Here is a 19,245-nt window from a genome sequence, read left to right as displayed (position 1 = left end):
AGCGACCAAATCGCCGGAAGTCATTCGCTTTCTATGGGCAAGAGCGACCAAAGCGACCAACGCTACCAGCGGCCAAAGTTGAGCGACCAGAGCATCAAAAAGAAGTTGAAAACTTTGTAACTTTATGCAAATGACTATGATTCGCTTCAGCGTCCAAACACTGACAGCCAATCGGAATGTAGACGCTCTTCGCTTGCGTGGATCCCAGGGAACATCGGCAGGCACTTTGGTTCCTATACCTACCTTTATTCACTCACTGAACAAAATGTCGGCTGAAGTATTAATCGCGGCTGTAGGTTGATGGGCACCCGATGATGATGATGACATCTAGAACGTTCGTATTTAAGCGGGAATCATTTTAATTTGCTCTCCATGCCACCAATCTAACCAACCAATCGCGTGTAGCATGCTTTAAACAAAAACAAAAAAAGTTTTTGAAATCGTCACATAAACAAACTAATCGACAAGACGAGGGACAAATGACAAGGGATATATCTGTTGTCTTTTATCCCTCTATTCCCCACTATTCACGGAGCCTGAGGTGAATAATTGTTAATTAAATAGTCTAGATAGATAGATAGCCTAGTCAAGTCTTTATTAATACCAAACGACACAAATCGTCGGGAATCCATTTAGGTGGTTCGGCCCACACAGGACAGTAGCCTACAAGACCACACAGAACAAGTCTGACTGGACATACACACAATACATCACATTAAAACTAGACACGCGTTGATAGATAGATAGACAGATAGGCCGAGATAGATAGATATGTTCCATTATTTGCCTTGCGGAGCCAACCAGTCCTGTGCATGTGTGCAAATTAGCCATGTGCGCCAATGTCTATTTGTTTTGAGTGCGACGAATGAGTGCAGATCATGATTTGCAGATCAGTGAAACATATTTTAACTACTACAGCACGCAGGGTTTTTTGTTCTCGGTTGTAATTAGCCTACATTTTAGGATTTTTTTTTATATTGGGGGGAATCACTGTCCTACTTGTTGTCGAAGCACTTTATCGAACAAGCAAAACCGTCTCGGCAATATGGCCAAGGTGTATGGGAGAGTTCACTATTTGATATGGCTGTCTGTAGGGCCTACTAAACGCATACGGCTCCTTTAAATGCGTCTGCATAATTGAATTGTACGTCATGAGCGACTTGAGAGACCAAAGCGAACAGAAAAATTCGCAGCGAAACTTTGTGTCACTCCTGGTGTGGACGTACAGTTAGAACTTTCGACCCATTCATCCAATATTCACAAACAAGGTATCATTGGAATTCTTGAACCAAGTCGAGTTCAACGCACCCCATGACGCCATTTTGCGCCATGATGGATTTTCCGCCATCTTGGTTTATGTCCAAAACCTTCAAAATGCTACTTCTATCACAGATTTTGTCCAATCATCTCCAATCTTGGCCACATGATCTACAGGCCATTCTTGATAAAAAAACATCGAAATATTGTTCAAATTCAAAACCGTTTGCCCGCTACCGCCAATCAAATTCGACCGTGAAGCGGCCAAACAGGAAATATCTCAGCAGCCCTTTGACATATCATAACCATACTTGGTACATAGACCCATGACATCATCATGTTGATCATTGACCTATAGGGGGCGCTATAATTAACAAAGACGTGTTTTAACTCCTCTCTCTTCACGTGAGTATATTACACACTTCTTTTCAATGTCTGGTAATCAGGTCCGGATGGTGTATAGGGGCGATTTGGACGACGCACTACCAACTGGTAGAAAGAGGATTTTTTTTATTTTTTTATTCTATCACGGCATAAGTAGTTTTCAGTGTTCTAGACCTATTATCTGTCATTGTCCAATCAGAATCGTCAGATTCAAGTCGCGTTTCAAATGGTCCCGCCTATGTGGGCGAATTCATCGACGTGGAAAATAGCCCAAGCCTTCTCCGTTGACTCTAATGTTAAAACTTTTTTTTTCGGAAATTGAGCCTTAAATGCATTTTCAATGGGGATTGGGGACTCACCCTAACGTGCTTGCGTCATACGTAACTGAGCAAAGAGCTTGAAGGGATATCTTCGATCAAGTCACTTGCTGATTTCAACATGGCTGCAAATGTGCGTAATTCCGTTTCGTCTCTCAAAGAAGTTCCTGTAAATCGACGTTCCAATTCAGAAAAATTGGAAATTAAATATATTGTATATAGTTCTCTGCAAGCCTATGGTGGCATCGTATGCCTTCAGTGTGTATATTGTATATAGTTCTCTGCAAACCTATGGTGGCATCATGCCTTCAATGTGCATATTGTAGTTCTCTGCGAACCTATGGTGGCATCATGCCTTCAGTGTGTATTTTGTCTATAGTTCTCTGCAAACCTATGGTGGCATCATGTCTTCAGTGTTTATATTGTATATAGTTCTCTGCAAACCTATGGTGGCATCATGCCTTCAGTCTGTATATTGTATATAGTTCTCTGCAAACCTATGGTGGCATCATGCCTTCAGTGTGCATATTGTAAATAGTTCTCTGCAAACCTATGGTGGCATCATGCCTTCATTGTGCATATTGTATATAGTTCCCTGCAAACCTATGGTGGCATCATGCCTTCAGTGTGTCTTGAACAACCACACATAAAAGGTTGCACATATTATATTGATATTTTATCGTATTTGTCTAAATGCATACTTAACTGTAGAAAGATTTATGAGTGAAGTTACCAGCACAATAGATTGTCCGTAACACACTCACCCCTTTTAGAATCACATTCTCTCACTCTCACTCTCTCACAAACACACATACAGATAGAGACAGAGAGAGAATGTTAACTTGTGTATACCGGTAATTCCCAATTATTATGGATGTATTTGCACGTTTAATCTTGCTGAATTCTACAAGGCAAATAAATTAAGTAAAAACTTAGTTCCCCGGCTCCATTCGTCTTTGTAAGGAAATGTTCTATTTTGTCTTTATTATTTTGTCAGAATGCACCAGAATGCTTCGTTTTTATATGAAAAACACAAAAGAATCTTTGCGGGGACGATGGCCCCAGACCCCCCTACAGGGGTTTGGTTTACAAACTTTCTGCCCCCCCTATAATAAAATTCACCTGCCGCCACTGCTGGTGATACTGTCAGACCGCCCCATATAGCTAATAAAATATTTCCCATGGCAACCTCAGAAATTCGCCGCCATGTTCAAAGTTGTCAAAATCAGTTGTACATTTCCACAGGCCACAAATTATGTCCAATCTTCATGAACCTTGGCATATATGATCTTCAGACCAAGCTGAACAAATGTGTAAAACAGCTTTCTCAAATTCAAAACCGTTTTGCCGTGACAGCCAATCAAACTTGACGGCAAAGCAGCCAAACAGGAAGTAAGCCTGTTCTCAGCATCTCTTTAACGTATCATAGCCAAGCTTGGTACATAGACTCATGACATCATTCTGGGGACATCCAAACTATTTGCTGACCTTTGACCTCAGGGGTATGTCAAACAGGAAGTGAGCTCATATCTCCGCAAGGCCTTCATGCATCCAAACCAAACTTGGCTCATAGTCTTATGACCCTATCCTGATGATGCCCAAATAATTTGGTGTGATTTGACTTTTAGGGGTGCGTTGTTAGCAGCAAGTCCATTCCAGTATAACGCTCTAGTTCATCCCACCGGCTGTCGGTATTACGATTACCGAGACGGTCGTCATGTAGCCACCTAGCCAATAACGTCCGTCCAGCAAAATTAGTTTATCAAGTCCCATTATGCTTGACCCCCACATTGCTGCTCGCAACTATATTTATTATTGTTATTAATATTATTATTATTATTATTATTATTATTATTATTATTATCAATATTATTATCATTATTATTTCTAAAAGAGTCACTTACAGTCTTGTGCAGGCATTTTTAACCATGGTAAATGTAGTAGGCCTACTGCAAACTCTGGTTGGGAGTTTGGTCCTCTATATCCTAAATGTATTCCTTTGTATTATTGAATTATATGTTGGCCTAATATTGTTCTACTCTACATCCAATAGTCATCTCTCAATTGAAATACATTTTAGTATTTAAAAATATGACCAACTAATCATATTGGGAGGAATATTAGTATTAGGGCATCCAACCCAAAGCGATATGACGCTACATACCTTGCCTGTTAATATAGGGAAAAACATTTTTTGGCAGGCTATTATTTATTGCAAGGCATGAGGTACAAGGTTCACTCATATATCCAATCAAATAAAAGACAATCTCATCTTAAATCAGGAAACTCATTTACAGATATTTTGTTGTTGGAAAAATCTTTGTGCTTGACAAGTGGGACAGGATTTAAAGAGGACCTCTATAATACGGCTAAACAGATTTGTGGAATGAGATCAAGTTAGCGCACTATAACTACGCAATTCCCGCTATTACGGCTAAATGGACATTTGGGATAAAGCCATGAACCACCGAGCCACCACAATATCCTGCCCCCAACGGACCCGCACCTCAAATAATTGATGGCTGCAGTGAATATCTTGCATAGTTTTAAAGAAAAGTGGCAGGAACATCTCACACAATACACAAACAAGGTTAGTGAACAGAGTAAGGACTGACCTCGCAAAGTAATCCCATTTGTCCACATCGATGCCGTTCCTTTTGTTGGACACAATCTCGTACAGGAAATACTTCTCCGGATTACGGCCTCTGTATTCCAACTGTAACGACAGCACGAGGAAACGGTCAACAGACAAATAGAAATAGAACATAGCAATGTAGCAGCTCACTTCAACGGAAACCCTTTTTCTGAGTCCAATGAGTGTGAACTGAAAAAGGCCTGATATGCGGTGTAGCAAGTCTAACTAGGGGGTTCTGTTAGAGAACAATTCATTTTTCAGGCTATGGTGAGAGGAGGTTATGAACAGTAAGTTCTTCAAGCTCTATACAGGAGATATTTTGTAGTCACCCCAATTTTGATTGTCGTTAGCCTCACTTGTAAGTCACTTTGGATAACGAATTAACTAAATCTAAATGTATATACCGGGGCCACTCTATTGGGAAAGTCACTTTACTAACCCCTATGTGGGAGAGTCATTGTATAAACTCCTCTGTTGGGAGAGTACCATCGCTTCTGTTGGGAGAGTCATGGTACATTCTCTTCTGTTGGGAGAGCCATTGTTTCAACCCTTCTGTTGGGAGAGTCATTGTGCACACCTTTATTTCTGGATGATCAGGGTCGGTCCTTTTCCCAAAGATCAGCTCCTCGATGAAGAAGAGGTCCACTGGCAGCTCCAGCCCGTAGCCCTTCATCACCGGCTCCAGGTTGTTAACAGCAATCAGATGGTTCAACATGTCTAACGATGCCTTCTCGTGCTGCAATGACACACACACACCTCACACTTACCGCTTCCAACCTAGTGACCTACGACCTAGCTGCTGCCTTGCATGGCGGACACCGCCGACAGTGAGTGGATGTGTGTAAAGCACTATGAATGCATTCCACACACACATTACCTTAACGTGTTGTCTTATTTTTTTGTTAACAGAGCTACAGCCAAATACTCTTTAACAGTGCAAACGCCAAACCCTTATCAGCTGAAACATTATTGCCTGACTATGGATAATAATGTTCATCCTATGGTAGCCTGTTTTAGTCATAGAATATGATGTACGTATGCATAGTTAAGAGGTTTGCTCTCAGCTTTTGTTGAGAGCTTGCAACTTAAGGACTGAGGACCTGAATATGTAAATGAATATAGAACAACCTCTTTAAAACATGTTGAATGACTTGCTGCAAAGACAGTTGGTGGACTCAGAAGGTGCCAGGCAGTGGGATAAATCTTACTACTATAAAAGCAGGCCTGTCACACTGTGACACTCAAGATACTCAAGTTACTCAAGTGCGCATGTGCCAAGCGTGAATGCATATGTACACCGCAAGCACCCACATGCGTATGAACATACACGGAAACGCACACAAATGCGCACACACTACACACACACACACACACACACACACACACACACACACACACACACACACACACACACACACACACACACACACACACACACACACACACACACACACACACACACACACACACACACGCACACACCGCACGTCAACACAAAGGCATCGACACGAACACGGAAGAGCACACACGCGCGAACACAAACACACACACACAGGCACAGGTAAGACGTACGGCTCCGCCATCGGCACACGCGCAGGCAAGAACACACACACACAAGCACGCACATGCGCACGAACATACACGGAAACGCACACCTGCGCATACACCACACACACACACACACACACACACACACACACACACACACACACACACAAATTACACCGCACGTCAACACAAAGGCAGCGACACGTACATGGAAGCGCACACACACAAAAACACGCACACACAGGTGTGCCATCGGCACACGCGCAGGTAAGAACACATATGCACGCGCACACGCCGCAGCGACACTCGCCCAGGTAAGATGTTATGTTTTTAAACATAACAGCTCCACCGTCTACAAACTCTCCCAGGTAAGACCTTCTGTCTATAGACTATATAAATTGTGATAAAATGAGGGAAGAGACAATTTCTCACTCGACAAGCAACGGCAGGTCGTTCATTTTGTCATATAAAAACCTTTACATTTCAAAAGACTACACTTTACTCTACTCCTTGATGAGCCTCCCGAAATGTCTTGCGATATTAATATCCCCCTTCCCCCCTGCCGACTGTTTTAGTTGTTTTATTTTGCTTATGTTTTGTGTGTATGCTATGTGTGACTGTAGGCTACTACTGCCTGTCTTGGCCAGGACACTGGAAGAGATGTTTAATCTTAATGATGATTATTATTTTCAACTAACCAATAGTAGTTGCCTTGTATTTTAAAATGTCAATGCATTTATCAGCCTTGAATAACAGTAAATGCTATTTAATTATTGATATACTACACTTTCCATTAAACAATTACCCCTGTTAATTACAACTAGAGGTTGAGTGCGAAAACTCTAGTATAGATTATATTCTAATACTAATTCTAATCCTCGGTGGGTTATATGCATTGAAGAACCGACTGATTCTTGCTTAACACTGCTAATGAAGAGAAGGAAAAGTTACAGTTTCCCCCTTTCAATAGGTTGCCTTAATGGAGAAAACTGTATCAAGGATGCGTTCAGTGTTTTGGAGTGTTATGCTTAAATTATAGTTGTTTAAGAGCTATAATTTGAGTATAATCTTTTAGAAATGGCATAGTCATCCACCAGCCATAAGCATTTTAGATTTTAACAATGAATGGCCCTTCCCTGATTGATTCTGGATTCTTCTTGCCTATCAATCACATTTGCAACCATAGCGTTATCATTTAAACGGAGGAGAAACGATGAAGGGAGCTGGAAGGGAGGCTCTGTTTAGACAGAGGGTTGTATATTTACCAAATTTTGCTCTCTTCCACTCATTCCTCTTCCCTTAACAAATCTCTTATCTTACCTACAACACATTTCATTAACTTATATCAGGCATTTTGAGTTCTAATTTTTAAACTGAGATGACATTTTGTTTTACTTTCTGAAAGCTTAAAGTTTTTAGGTTGGAATCCTGGAGATGTGGATAGAAGTTAGTAGTTTAGGAACGTTAGGCCAGACTTTTGGCTTGTTTTAGCATGTTGCCAGATAAGGGTCTGTGAAATGTCCCGTAACAAACAGGGAGCGGAATTTTGGAGAAAGCAATGGGAGAATCATTCAGTACCTTCCATTTTTTGTACTTTTTCAAATCTGGACGTGCTTTAGGAATGAACTTCTTATCAAACAGATGAGAGAAAGGTCCGTGTCCTATAGAGAGAGAGATATGTGTTTAGAAATTTGAAACCATTCATTATTAACCAATCCCTCATTCGTTTCATGCTCACACAGAAACTGGCCGATGTTGGATGTTTTGGGGTAAGGGTTGGGGTGCAGCTCTTGTTACTCACCCAGATCATGGCAGAGGCCAGCGATTTGCACACAGAGGATGTCTCTGTCATCGATCTTCAGTTCAGGCTGTTTCTTTTGCAGAGATTTAGCAAGCTTTCCAGCCAGGTACCCAACTCTGCAAACAATAAATTAACAAAGATGCTTTAATTGATTAACGTTGCCGAAGAGAATCTGGTTAGATACAAACAAAAGTGACCAGTAAAAGATAACCCAGTTAAACGCTGCAATATAAGTGTCAGTTAACCCTGCCACATGCCAGTGGGTGCCAGCCAGGGGTGTGTCTCCTCCGACACCAAGCCACAGGTAAAAGCTAATCTATTGTAATTGGCAAGATGTTTACATGCAGATCAGCTGCTGAATACCAACATGTCAGAGCTGTCTGTGGTGATGGCTGGTTTGACCTGTGTGCCTGCTTTGATTCTGAATGCACCCAAGGTGTGCAGCCCCACCCAGATTCCAATCAATCTGACTATAACTCAGGCCATCAGCCACAAACGCTCCACAATAAACTTGGTTGGGAGCCTCAAACACTGGTTTTCAACAATGTAGGTTTGCGAAACGTGAATATTTTGACAACAAACTTTGTCCCCAAAATTTTAAATAACAAAAAAAGTACTGCCATTCGACCAGGATCTGCCCCACGAGGATTTGCAGCCCAGGGTGGGACTTTTTTACTTCGAAAAATCGAGTAAAGGGCGCGTCATCTTGTAGTTACTTGACGCAAACTCAGGTACGATGTCTAAAACCCCATTTCAAGCCTCATTGTCATATGAAGTAATGTCCACATGGATTGTATGAATTTAAAACACATTTTTTAAAGATCTTTGGTTTTCAACTTAGTTTTCAGACCCATCATCATACCTAAACAGTAGTTGGTTTTACCTTAACCCATTAAATAAATGTCAATGTAGTTCTATGTCATTTTATCTTTAATTTTAACATTTTCGCAAATACTTTAATGATGGTCGTACACAATAAGTGCAAAGTTTAGCATAGGTTTATCTGTGTTTTTCCTAATCTGGGAACCAAACTAATCTGCCAACTCATGTTTATTTGCTCTGCCATATTGTGCGGCCCTATTCCTGGCTGGGGTTGGTCCAATAACAACAATTATCAAATTTGGGGCCAAGATGGCTGCCGCTAATGTGTCACGTTTTGTTGCTCTAACTGGAAAGATGTTAGCCAATTGAGAACACAACATTTTCCAAAGTTCTTAAGTAGTTATTTAGAATCTTCCACAAATATAACATCTAGCACAGCATGGCCGCTGTCCGCCAGATTTCTTTACGCTTGAGTCATGTTCTTGCTCTCAAGATTCTAATTGGGAATTTTGAGGATCAGGACTGGGTTGTGGGGACAGAATTGGGAATTACCGGTTTGCTGTGCAAACTTTGAAAAATTGTCAGGCTTGTGCCAGGCATAACTCATGATGTTCCACTTGTCACGAGCTGCTTCGTGGACATGTGCGTGCCATCTGGTGGTAAAGATATTAGCGCTACGATACGGGACTTGACTAATTATCAAAATGGTTTAAAAGATGTTACACGGGCCCAACCCTCGTACAAGGTGTCCCCCTGACACACAAACACACACACACCCAATGGAATGCTCGAAGCGATTATGAGATGCTCCGGGGAAAACGTAGTAGACCCCTCCGAGCTGCTTGATGTTCCTCAGTCTTTGGAATTGAGGTGTGTCTATGATTTTGACCAGAAGAGGGTGGAGTTCAATGTGCCCGTGGATGGGGTCATTAAACACCTGAAAGAGAAGAGGAGAGAAAAAACATTGTTAAAGCTGTTTGTACCCTTATTTTGAAATACAGGCTTTATAGTTTTACATTATTCTTCACAGGGTGGAAATTATTTTTTACAAGATTTTGTTTCAGCAAACCTTAACAATTCAAAGCTTAGCTTAATGTAACGCTGTTTGTGGCAAAAACTTGTAGCTTTACTTTGTTTGTATATTACCTTGTTAAAGCCGGGATCATTAGGTCTTGAGGGATTTCGGCTGAATGAGAGAGAACACAACACAGCCATCAGTAGCTTGCTTGATATCAGTTTGCCGTCAAGTTCGACAGGCGTGCAAGTTGCAGGTGAGTTTCAAAAAGACACTCGAATTTAAAATTCAACTGTATTTGTAAAGACATTATCCTTTTTATATATATTATCCTTTTATCATTTAGCATGCTAAACTGTTGAATTTAAGCGTCATCACTGCTCTCGGTCTGCTCTCAGAATTCCGAGAGATGAGACAAAAAGGGGGCTTTGAGAAATGCCGCAAGAAAGCTGGGAGATTTCCCGACTTCCGACTCGGAAGGCTGGCGTCCGAGGAATCAGGAACACGGCTCAAGATGGCTCAGTCCGGATCACGCCCACTTTTGGCGCGACCCGTGCCGCACCTGGAAAAGGGTCTGTCTGTCTGTCGAAGAGGATGTCTCTGCGTGTGTGTGTGTGTGTATGGCAAGCACGAGTGAGCCACAATTCGCCGTTAATTAACGGCGAATTTTGGCACACTCGGCTTGCTAGACGTGTGTGCAGGGGCGTAGCACCAAATTCTGGGCCCTGTATACAAGAGGGTTAGGGGGCATATGGCCACTGAGCGCAATGTGGGGCTCCTGCCACTAGGGGGTGTTAGAAGATTTTAAAAATATATATATTCTTTTTTTTACATTCCATGGGCCCCCCTCTGCCTTGGGCCCCCCCAAGCCTGTCCACTTTACACCCCCAGTCCGGCAGCCCTGTGTGTGTGTGTGTGTGTGTGTGTGTGTGTGTGTGTGTGTGTGTGTGTGTGTGTGTGTGTGTGTGTGTGTGTGTGTGTGTGTGTGTGTGTCTGTGTGTGTGTGTGTGTGTGTGTGTGTCAGGCACGGCGTCATGGGTGGGCCTGACTGACCTAGGACCATCCACTGTTCAACAGGCCCACCCAAAACCTTTCTTGAAAAAAAAAAAATATATATTCTGAAATTTTTGCAATTTAGCAAACTTTGGTGACATTGATGCTTGATTCGATTTGTGTTAAAGGGCTGTTATCTTTGTGGATGACCGTGAAATCGCGGTAGGATATAGTATTAATTATTATCTCGTAGCCTAGGCTACAATTTAATGCATCTTCTTTGTATAATAAGCCAAGCTCAGTCTGTTGCTAACGATATCGAAATATTGTTGAAAACTTAAAACAATTAAACAGAATTCAGAAATAGTCGGCCTCATGTTATACGAACATAACTAAACTATGTGGGGAATATTAGATTCCTGACCACTTTCACAGTCTATAGGCCTTGGATCTATAGAGTGACGCGCTAAAGCACAGCCAGGTATGGTGCGTAATGGAGATTCCAAAGTGCTCTTCTTTGGTCAGTAGGCCTACAAGAGACGTCTTTACACTCCCGGACCCTACACACTGGAGGTTTCTCTTTTTAATGTAAATGCGATTAGACGCTCCGCGGTACAAGAGGTGTTGAGGGGGCAGAGGAACGTCCCATCGTGCCAAGCCGCGACCGAACCGGCGAATTCTGCGCCCCACGAAAAGTGTGACCCCAGGGGGCGCTGTTACATATTTTTTGCTATATGCGAAGCGTAGACAGGCATGACAAAAACATAAATAAAACATAAGATCTACCCCCAACCAATTACCTTTTGATTAAAGGTGCTTAATAAATACATTTGTTTTGATTGCATTTTACAGACCCATACAATGATAGGGCGCTTACGTCCTTCACCGTTGCTTCTTTACCCATAAAAAGCTACAGTCAGTGTTAAATGACGCTGAATCACCTTTGAGCATTTCCTATTATAGGCTACCGTGCAAAAAATGCTGTTTAGAATGAATGTTAGTATCAAGAAAAGAAAGACCCACCGGTGGGGGGAGACCTTATGTTTTATTTATGTTTTTGTTATAATGCAAACGTGCATGTTGCAGAGAATGTGCAACAGCGCCCCCTGGGGTCACACTTTTCGGTGGGTCGCAGAATTCGGTGTTACACCGGCTTGGCAGTGTAAAAAGGCCTAAGGAGCGAAAGCGGATATGTCCGTCCTACATCGAAACTTTTTACAATGCAACAAAATATTTGAAGATCATCAAGCTATTATGCACAGATGTTATAACAGTATATTATTCAGTCATTTGTATCAGGTTAAACAAGGCCCATCCACAACTCCTGGCGCCGTGCCTGGTGTGTGTGTGTGTGTGTGTGTGTGTGTGTGTGTGTGTGTGTGTGTGTGTGTGTGTGTGTGTGTGTGTGTGTGTGTGTGTGTGTGTGTGTGTGTGTGTGTGTGTGTGTGTGTGTTACGTTTTAATCTTTGCCGTAGGCTTGTCTTATATGGCCAATCTGTTTCAATTTGATGTGATGACACGCCGAGTTCTTGCAGTTTTACCCATGTTTACAATTTTTAACCGGTGTATTGTCAGCAATGACCGAAACCGGTGAAGCCTTCAATAAATGTGATTCAGCGATGCATGGGTTAATGCAGTTTTGCGCAAGTTTAAAATGTTTCCTAGTAATTTGTCAGCTGCGATCACTACCTTTAATTAATTCCACCTTTATGTCATAAATATAACATGCTATTGATTAATGTTTTTATGGTGCATCTTGGCTATTTTATGTTCAATCAAATTGGCTTTGCCTGCCGCATTTGAACATTTCTGGCTACGCCACTGCCAAGAGGAAAACCTATACCTTCAAGATAACAGCCTGCTGTGACACAGCTGACTCGCGGACTCATGGGATGTAACCGGGCTCTGACTAGACGGCGTATCGACCTCCATGACAAACGTCGATTAGACTTGTGATCGACGACGAAATGTTTGCTGGGGTGAGCAAGATAACATTTGGACCTTATTTACACACAAACTAAAAAAACTACATCTTCTACCACGGTTAAACGGATATGTTTTTATTTAACAACTTGCCATAAAAAATAGAAATCCCTAGAAATCGATCAAAAACAGCTATCTAAGAGACCAAACAGGTTTGAGAAACTATTTTGCATTATAGACTATCTAATTTTAAATTAGGCCAGAAAGCATTTGGCCGCGTGCATCCTCTCTCCCAGAGCAAATGTTCCACATCACACCATGAGGTGAATCGTTGTTGTCGTTTTTTTTTTAGCAATCTTTTTGGAAGTTTAAATCTAAATAATCTTCAAAAATAAATTGTCTGTTGAGATAAACATGAACATGGTAGGCTACTTTAGATGATTTTATCGATCCGCTCACTGATTACTGTGGAAGTGACCCGCCGTTCACTCAAACCCAAAAAATGTTAAGTGATCATCCTATAGGCTATTCTTGTCAATATCAGACTCACCTGGCCATCTTATGGATTTCCTTTAGTTAGATATTGTATTCCAACTCAAGTAAATAAATTTACTTTCAAATAAAATTTAACAATTAAACAAACGCAGTGTTAATTATTTTGAGTTTGTGGCATAGGCCTACGCGTCAATGCTGCGAGCCTTGGACCAGAATATCTGTGAGCTTATGTTTTATTTGCTCTGGTATATGCTAATTGAATCATATTCAGACAGACCTCCATGGCTTGGTTGGGCCAATCAAAAACATTTATCTAATAGGGGGCGGGTTGATTCGATATTTGTTTAAGCCTCTTGCATGGAGTGCCGTTTTTATTAGCTTTTCATAAAACAAATAAAATGGCAGCTGTGGAAAGTGGGACGCCTGGCAATATTAATTCTCCTTTACATATAGGTTAGGGAAGGACATAGGACGCATCATTTTAGACTGTTGGACCACAGCCATACGCTGTGATAGCAGAATCTCTTGGGGGAAAAACTGAAAAGTTACTTAACCCTTTGTTTCCGGTTTCATTACGGAGATATTCTACAAGAAAAGTAATTTGTGGAAGTGGACAAAGCTTTCAAAAGAGCGTGCATTTTATACGGTGTCGACAGAGCGTCTGAAACCTGTACATTGACATTTACAGTTGAATGACTACTGCTGGCTAGTGATGGGCCGTTCGTGACCGAATCAGTTCGAATGAACGAATATTTAACAAGAACGAACCAAACTGATTATTTTCTCTCGTTCTTCTAATTCGTTCTCAGACTCGACTCCTCCCAGACACACTAGTCGCTGAGTCGCTGAGTCTCTGTTTGTTCACTGATGGGAGTGGTGAAGAGGGTAGAGGCTTAGTGAGCGAGTGTAGGCCTATGATAACACGATTCAATATCAGTGAAATGGTAAATGCATGCTGTCTTTGTATTTTCGGTGTCATGCCAGATTAATATAATATTGAATGTCTCGTCAATCTGTCTCGTTATTTCATGGTTCATTCTCCACCCGGGACACCCATCATTGCTAAATCAAGTCTATTATCTTGCTGATATGTTAAACATCCAATAATCAATTACACCCCCCCATCCCGCTGGGTTTGGTTAAAGTTGTAATGTTGTGTTGATTGATGACCGACTTCCACGATCGTTTGAGAATGATAACGAGGGAGGAGCTGAGTCTGACTGACTCAGCTGAAAACCGTGCATTCCAAAGCTGTTAGAAATCGTTCCCTATCACGGATATAGGGTGCTCGCCATTTTGTAGTGGTGTTCGAATTCTCAGTGGTTAATTTCATGAATGTCACTTTATAGTGCACTTAAAATACCCAAAATTTGAGTTTACATACAACGTTCCCTACATGTTACTCCCGTTACCACAATGCAATGCGGTCGTGTTTTTCAGGAGGAGAAGAAGAAGCCGAATAACCGCGAAAACGTATACATTTAATGATGGAGTCTCCGACTTTCATTTAGATCTGTCAACAATTTATTTGGGATTTATCGTGGAAAATGTAACATTCAAAATCAAAACAACCTCCAGCTTTCCTCGTGAGTGCCAGGTTTGTTTACATGATGTGGGCGCATCTGTCTGCGTCACACAAATACCCGGCACATTTACTGATGCAAATGACGTATAGAAATGTTCAGCGTAGTGTTCGAATTCTCGTTTGTTCATTCCCTATATAGTGCACTATGTCATGAACACTCTATAGGGAATAGTGAGTGAGTGAATAGGGAACGATTTCGAACAAAGCTCATGATTCTAATCACCACTACCGAAAACGCGACTGAACGAACGAAGAAACGATTCTGAAAGATTGTTCTTGGTGAACTGACCGACGCGAACTGAGTCAACGAAAAAAATCATGAAATCCATCAATACAGGGCTGGCCCAGTTGGTTTGAGTAGGGTCTGTCTGCGTCCTGCAAGACGGAGGCGTAACTTGTAGGAGGCGTAACTTGTACTAGGAGGCGTAACTTGTACTTTTCTAAATCGCGGTCCAAGCGAGATCTTCTCTTTTCGCGGTAAAAAAAAAAAGCCTTGTAAATCACGGTTAACACGAGATCTTCCTTGAAGTCGAATCTTCAGATATTCATGTCGGTAAGTAAAAAGAAGTGGATTAACAACAATGATTTTTTTGGTTTTTACAAGCTTAATGAACTCCAGAACTAGAGCAGACTACTAGGGTGATACTGTTTAACATTCTTTACGAAATGTTCGAACGCTTTGGCCTACTGTTTTAACGTTGGAAGAAACCCCAGCTTTCGCCACCTCTGTGAAGTTAGTTCGATGCACACGTTTGAGATGCACACTGAACAGTCACAAAATACCAAGGGCGTAACCATGGTTTAGACATTGGGGGGGTCAAATTTTTTATTATTATTTGTTAAGTACATTGCCTACAATTCTATATTTATATATGAAAATGTGGACATTTAGAACATAGTTTCGAGGACTACATTGACCATTTGAATTCACAACTAAAGGAATAGTGTAATAATGTAATGTCTGCCCCGCCCCCCCCCACACACACACACACATACATACACACAGGCCCGTCGCTATGGGCGGGCCGTAGGGGGCCGGGCCCGCCCCCCACAATGCTTGTGCCCCCCCACTTGAGGCACAGATCTCAAAAAAAGAAAAAAATATGTATATATTATCTAATTATTTATATTATTAACGCTCCGTTCACTTGCATGGGCCCTTCACAACTTCCGGCTGTGAATTATATTTGATAATTCACCGTTGTGTGTTTTGTCTGTCAAAAAGGCTTGCTAGTCTTAATCAGAAAATCCACGATTACCAGCTGTGTTATAACATGACCAGCTAATAATAATAATAATCATTTTAAAATCTTGACATAATCTGTCAGATGACTATTAGATAACAGTTGACCACAAGGCGATTCTAACTATGCCGCCTCTTGAATTTCTTCATTTTTTAGTCGGCAGGGGCTTGTAATTCTGCGTAACATGATAAGCATGATAAGGTGCAAGGAGCAGAAAAAGTTTACATGGGTGCCAATTTTCAGTTGAAAAAAGACGCTGGCATTATTTTATCAGCTGAGGGCGTATTCATTGCCATAACAACTGAGCTAATCAACAAGTACCACATGTTCTAATACTATGAGGCTCATGAAAACACCCTTTATTTATTTTAATAAGTCACTTATTTTAATTCAAATAAACATAATACCAAGGGTCATAAGTTTTACAAGAATTTTGATCGTACAAAGTCATGACAGAGGGACTTGGTGTCTTTATTCATGCTTGAAAGATGAACATATATATATTTTTTTGAAAGGGAATAAGCTGATGAAGCTGACAAGCTGACAAAAAATAATTTTAATTAAATGCAAACCCCAGTGAATCATATGCTCTTGTTTCTCTGTTTTGAGATTCACACAGACTTAGCAGTCTTGTTTAAATGTTACAAATTGAGTTAATAAACTGAACTTGGAAATTGTTTTAAGTTGTTGCAGAGGTTATCTCAGCTAATTTTATTAATCAAAATAAATAAATATTAGCAGGTTCTCAATAGTAGGCTATTTCAATTCAGGGAAGGCGCAAAAAATTATCAGTCTCCTAGGGTGGGAATGACAGAAAATAATTGAGAGCCACTGGTCTAGAACATGTTGTACTTGTTGATTAGCTCACGTTGTTATGGCAATGAAAACCCCCACAGCTGATAAAATAATGCCAGCGGTTTTGTTTTAACTGAAAATTAGCACCCAGGCCTCGACATTAACGCTTGCCCGCTTGCCCGGGGCAACCAAAAGTCATATTTGGGCAAGTTGAGATTGATTTCTGGTTGCCCGAACGGGCAAGTGGATTTTGGGTGGATGTTAATAGAAAGGCTATTTATTCAGATGTTTTTAGAAACTGCAGAACAACCTTTGTATTTGCAATTGATCAGCGCGCCGTCTTCTCTTCTCTCGGAAAGCGAGTTGACAGACCCGCATCGCTTCAGTACGAATATAGCCCCGCCTTCTGTCACATTGTTGGTCAAAAAGTCAGTGCGTTCTCTGGCCGTGATTCGAAGGTGTTGGCTAAAGGTTAGCCAACAAAGCTAGCATCGAAAGTGCAGCGCCTCCGCGAACGGTTTAGGTAGAAGGAAAATGGAGTAGTGATGGAGGAGTGCAGTTTGGAAGTACTTTGGATTGAGGCAAATTACCAAGGAAAGTCATATGCAAGAACACGGTTTTGGGTTTCATAACTGTGCACATGCACAGCAATAGCGATCTTTTTCACGAAATTGGACCCTCACAAACTATATATTACATGAAAGCTGAGCCTCCACTTATTCCAACAGTCCAAACCATATCATTCTGTGACTAAAACTCGCAAATAACAACTTAAGAAGAAACGTCCCCTTTTCTTTTAACAACCAAAAATGAAGTATTACCTTTGTGATTTTTGTCAACAAAGTTGATTCTGGTCGAATAAAACCACCATAAACGGATAACCCAGTGTCTGGGCCAAATTTTGCAACTAAACATGGTATTTTCAATCAATGAATAAGAGAAGGTTTCTTAGGAAATAGGTAAATTGCCTTCAATCAGAAAACTTATTCTTCAGCGCAATCTAGTGGCCATATGTTTATTTGCGAGTGTTTGGCTTGGTGCATTCTAATATATTTGCCCTGAAATTTAAATAGAGGTGTCAAAATTGTAAGATATCTACCTTTATTTGTGTCTCATAGTAAGACATCGCTCCCAAATGATAACGACCAACTGATAATTATTTCAAATGTTATCTTCCACTTATGCTGTGTTCCATGGCTTTATTCACTTTAACCAAGTATCATCCCCATTGAATATTTCACTTGCACAACAATCTTTCTTATGGCACAAAGATGACATTATCGCCCTTGCAGTTTTGGAGATATACTCTATTTACTTTGGGTATGTTCTTTCCTGAAAAAAACTTTTCCCCTGATATCGAAAATGGTATAGAATATCGATATTTTTCCAGGTATAGTGTCAGTTAGAAAATCCAGTATCGTGACAGACAACACTACTAGAAACGCGATTGTGATTATTCAGTTAGAGCTACAAGAAACTTGAAAGTTAAAAAAGACATATCTTTGCTACTACCTCTGACATTTAGTTAAGTACATTTGCATGAAATCATGCAGGTCTACATATAACTTGGCGATAGCTTTGATAGGTTGCAACGATGGACTGAAATCACTTCATGGCACGATGTGGCCGCCCGATAAATAAGTAAACAAAGGGAAGTTTGTTATTTTTTAAACACAACATGTGTGGAAGCTAACATTCAGCTTCAGTCTGAGCTAGGATGATTTTTCTGAGCCCCCCCAAAATCAGGCCGCGTGCCTGGCAAAAAGAGGCCTGTTCAAGATTCTGATTATAATTTGGGCAAGTGAACATCACATTCGGGCAAGTTGAACCTGACCTGTACTTGCCCGATGGGCAAGTGCTTTTGAATCCTTAATGTCAACCCCTGGCACCCTTTTTTTTTTGCATCAGAACAAGATTTTTTTGCATCAGAAGTTTTATAAAAATGTATGGGTCCCTGAAAGTGAGACAACGTAGTTTATTGCTCCCGAAATAGTGGTATGTTTCTCATATTATTAATCTTGTACATGTTGTACCAATTTGTTTCAGTAAATGTGTAAATAAAACAGGACTTTATATGCTTCATATACACCTGTGGCTTCCTGGGGTTGAGCCCCCCAAAAAGTCAGAGCCTAGAATCGCCCCTGCTTACTTTAATTTCTAGTTCATCATCATGGATATTCGTAAGTGGTTGAAAAGCCCACCAACAGTCTAATAATCAGTCAAATAATTTCCTGGACCCATCAAAGGTAATCCCTCTCCTGCTATTAGCTGGAACTGAAAATTAATGACCCCCGGATTCCCCCCGAAGACGGAAAATGGACAATAGCAAACATCCTTAGCACATTCAACTGTGCACTCCAGGCTATGCCGACTGTTCTCACAGCCTACACCCTTGCCCTAACTTTAGGAGCTTCCACAGCAATGTGTGAAA

The 19,245-nt window shown here is 41.0% G+C and overlaps 1 protein-coding gene and 2 long non-coding RNA genes across 5 annotated transcripts in view; 2 read left to right on the top strand and 1 right to left on the bottom strand.

Annotated features, from left to right (window-relative positions):
* LOC132455270 (deoxynucleoside triphosphate triphosphohydrolase SAMHD1-like) overlaps positions 1-19,245 on the bottom strand; it is a 117,316-nt gene that overhangs the window by 90,740 nt on the left and 7,331 nt on the right. For 2 of the 3 annotated variants that reach the window (XM_060049149.1, XM_060049152.1), the window contains exons 1-7: positions 13,246-13,424; positions 9,911-9,935; positions 9,541-9,701; positions 7,943-8,058; positions 7,720-7,802; positions 5,171-5,329; positions 4,574-4,674 (exon numbers count right to left, since the gene is read on the bottom strand). The exons of the other annotated variant lie outside the window; for it this stretch is intronic. In XM_060049149.1, coding sequence (XP_059905132.1) covers positions 4,574-4,674; positions 5,171-5,329; positions 7,720-7,802; positions 7,943-8,058; positions 9,541-9,701; positions 9,911-9,935; positions 13,246-13,253 — 653 coding nt within the window. In that variant the 5' untranslated portion in view covers positions 13,254-13,424. Of the gene's footprint in view, positions 1-4,573; positions 4,675-5,170; positions 5,330-7,719; positions 7,803-7,942; positions 8,059-9,540; positions 9,702-9,910; positions 9,936-13,245; positions 13,425-19,245 lie in introns of those variants that run through there. 3 annotated transcript variants of the gene reach the window in all.
* On the top strand, positions 330-18,139 carry LOC132455374 (uncharacterized). The gene is made up of 2 exons (XR_009525211.1): positions 330-773; positions 16,959-18,139. It is a non-coding gene; the product is annotated as an uncharacterized LOC132455374 (long non-coding RNA).
* LOC132455366 (uncharacterized) lies at positions 11,515-14,198 on the top strand. The gene is made up of 2 exons (XR_009525209.1): positions 11,515-12,751; positions 14,000-14,198. It is a non-coding gene; the product is annotated as an uncharacterized LOC132455366 (long non-coding RNA).

Source organism: Gadus macrocephalus, chromosome 1 (assembly GCF_031168955.1).
Source record: "Gadus macrocephalus chromosome 1, ASM3116895v1".
Lineage (NCBI taxonomy): Eukaryota > Metazoa > Chordata > Actinopteri > Gadiformes > Gadidae > Gadus > Gadus macrocephalus.
Note: the sequence above shows the minus strand (reverse complement) of the source record. Positions and strands in the feature narration are given on the sequence as shown.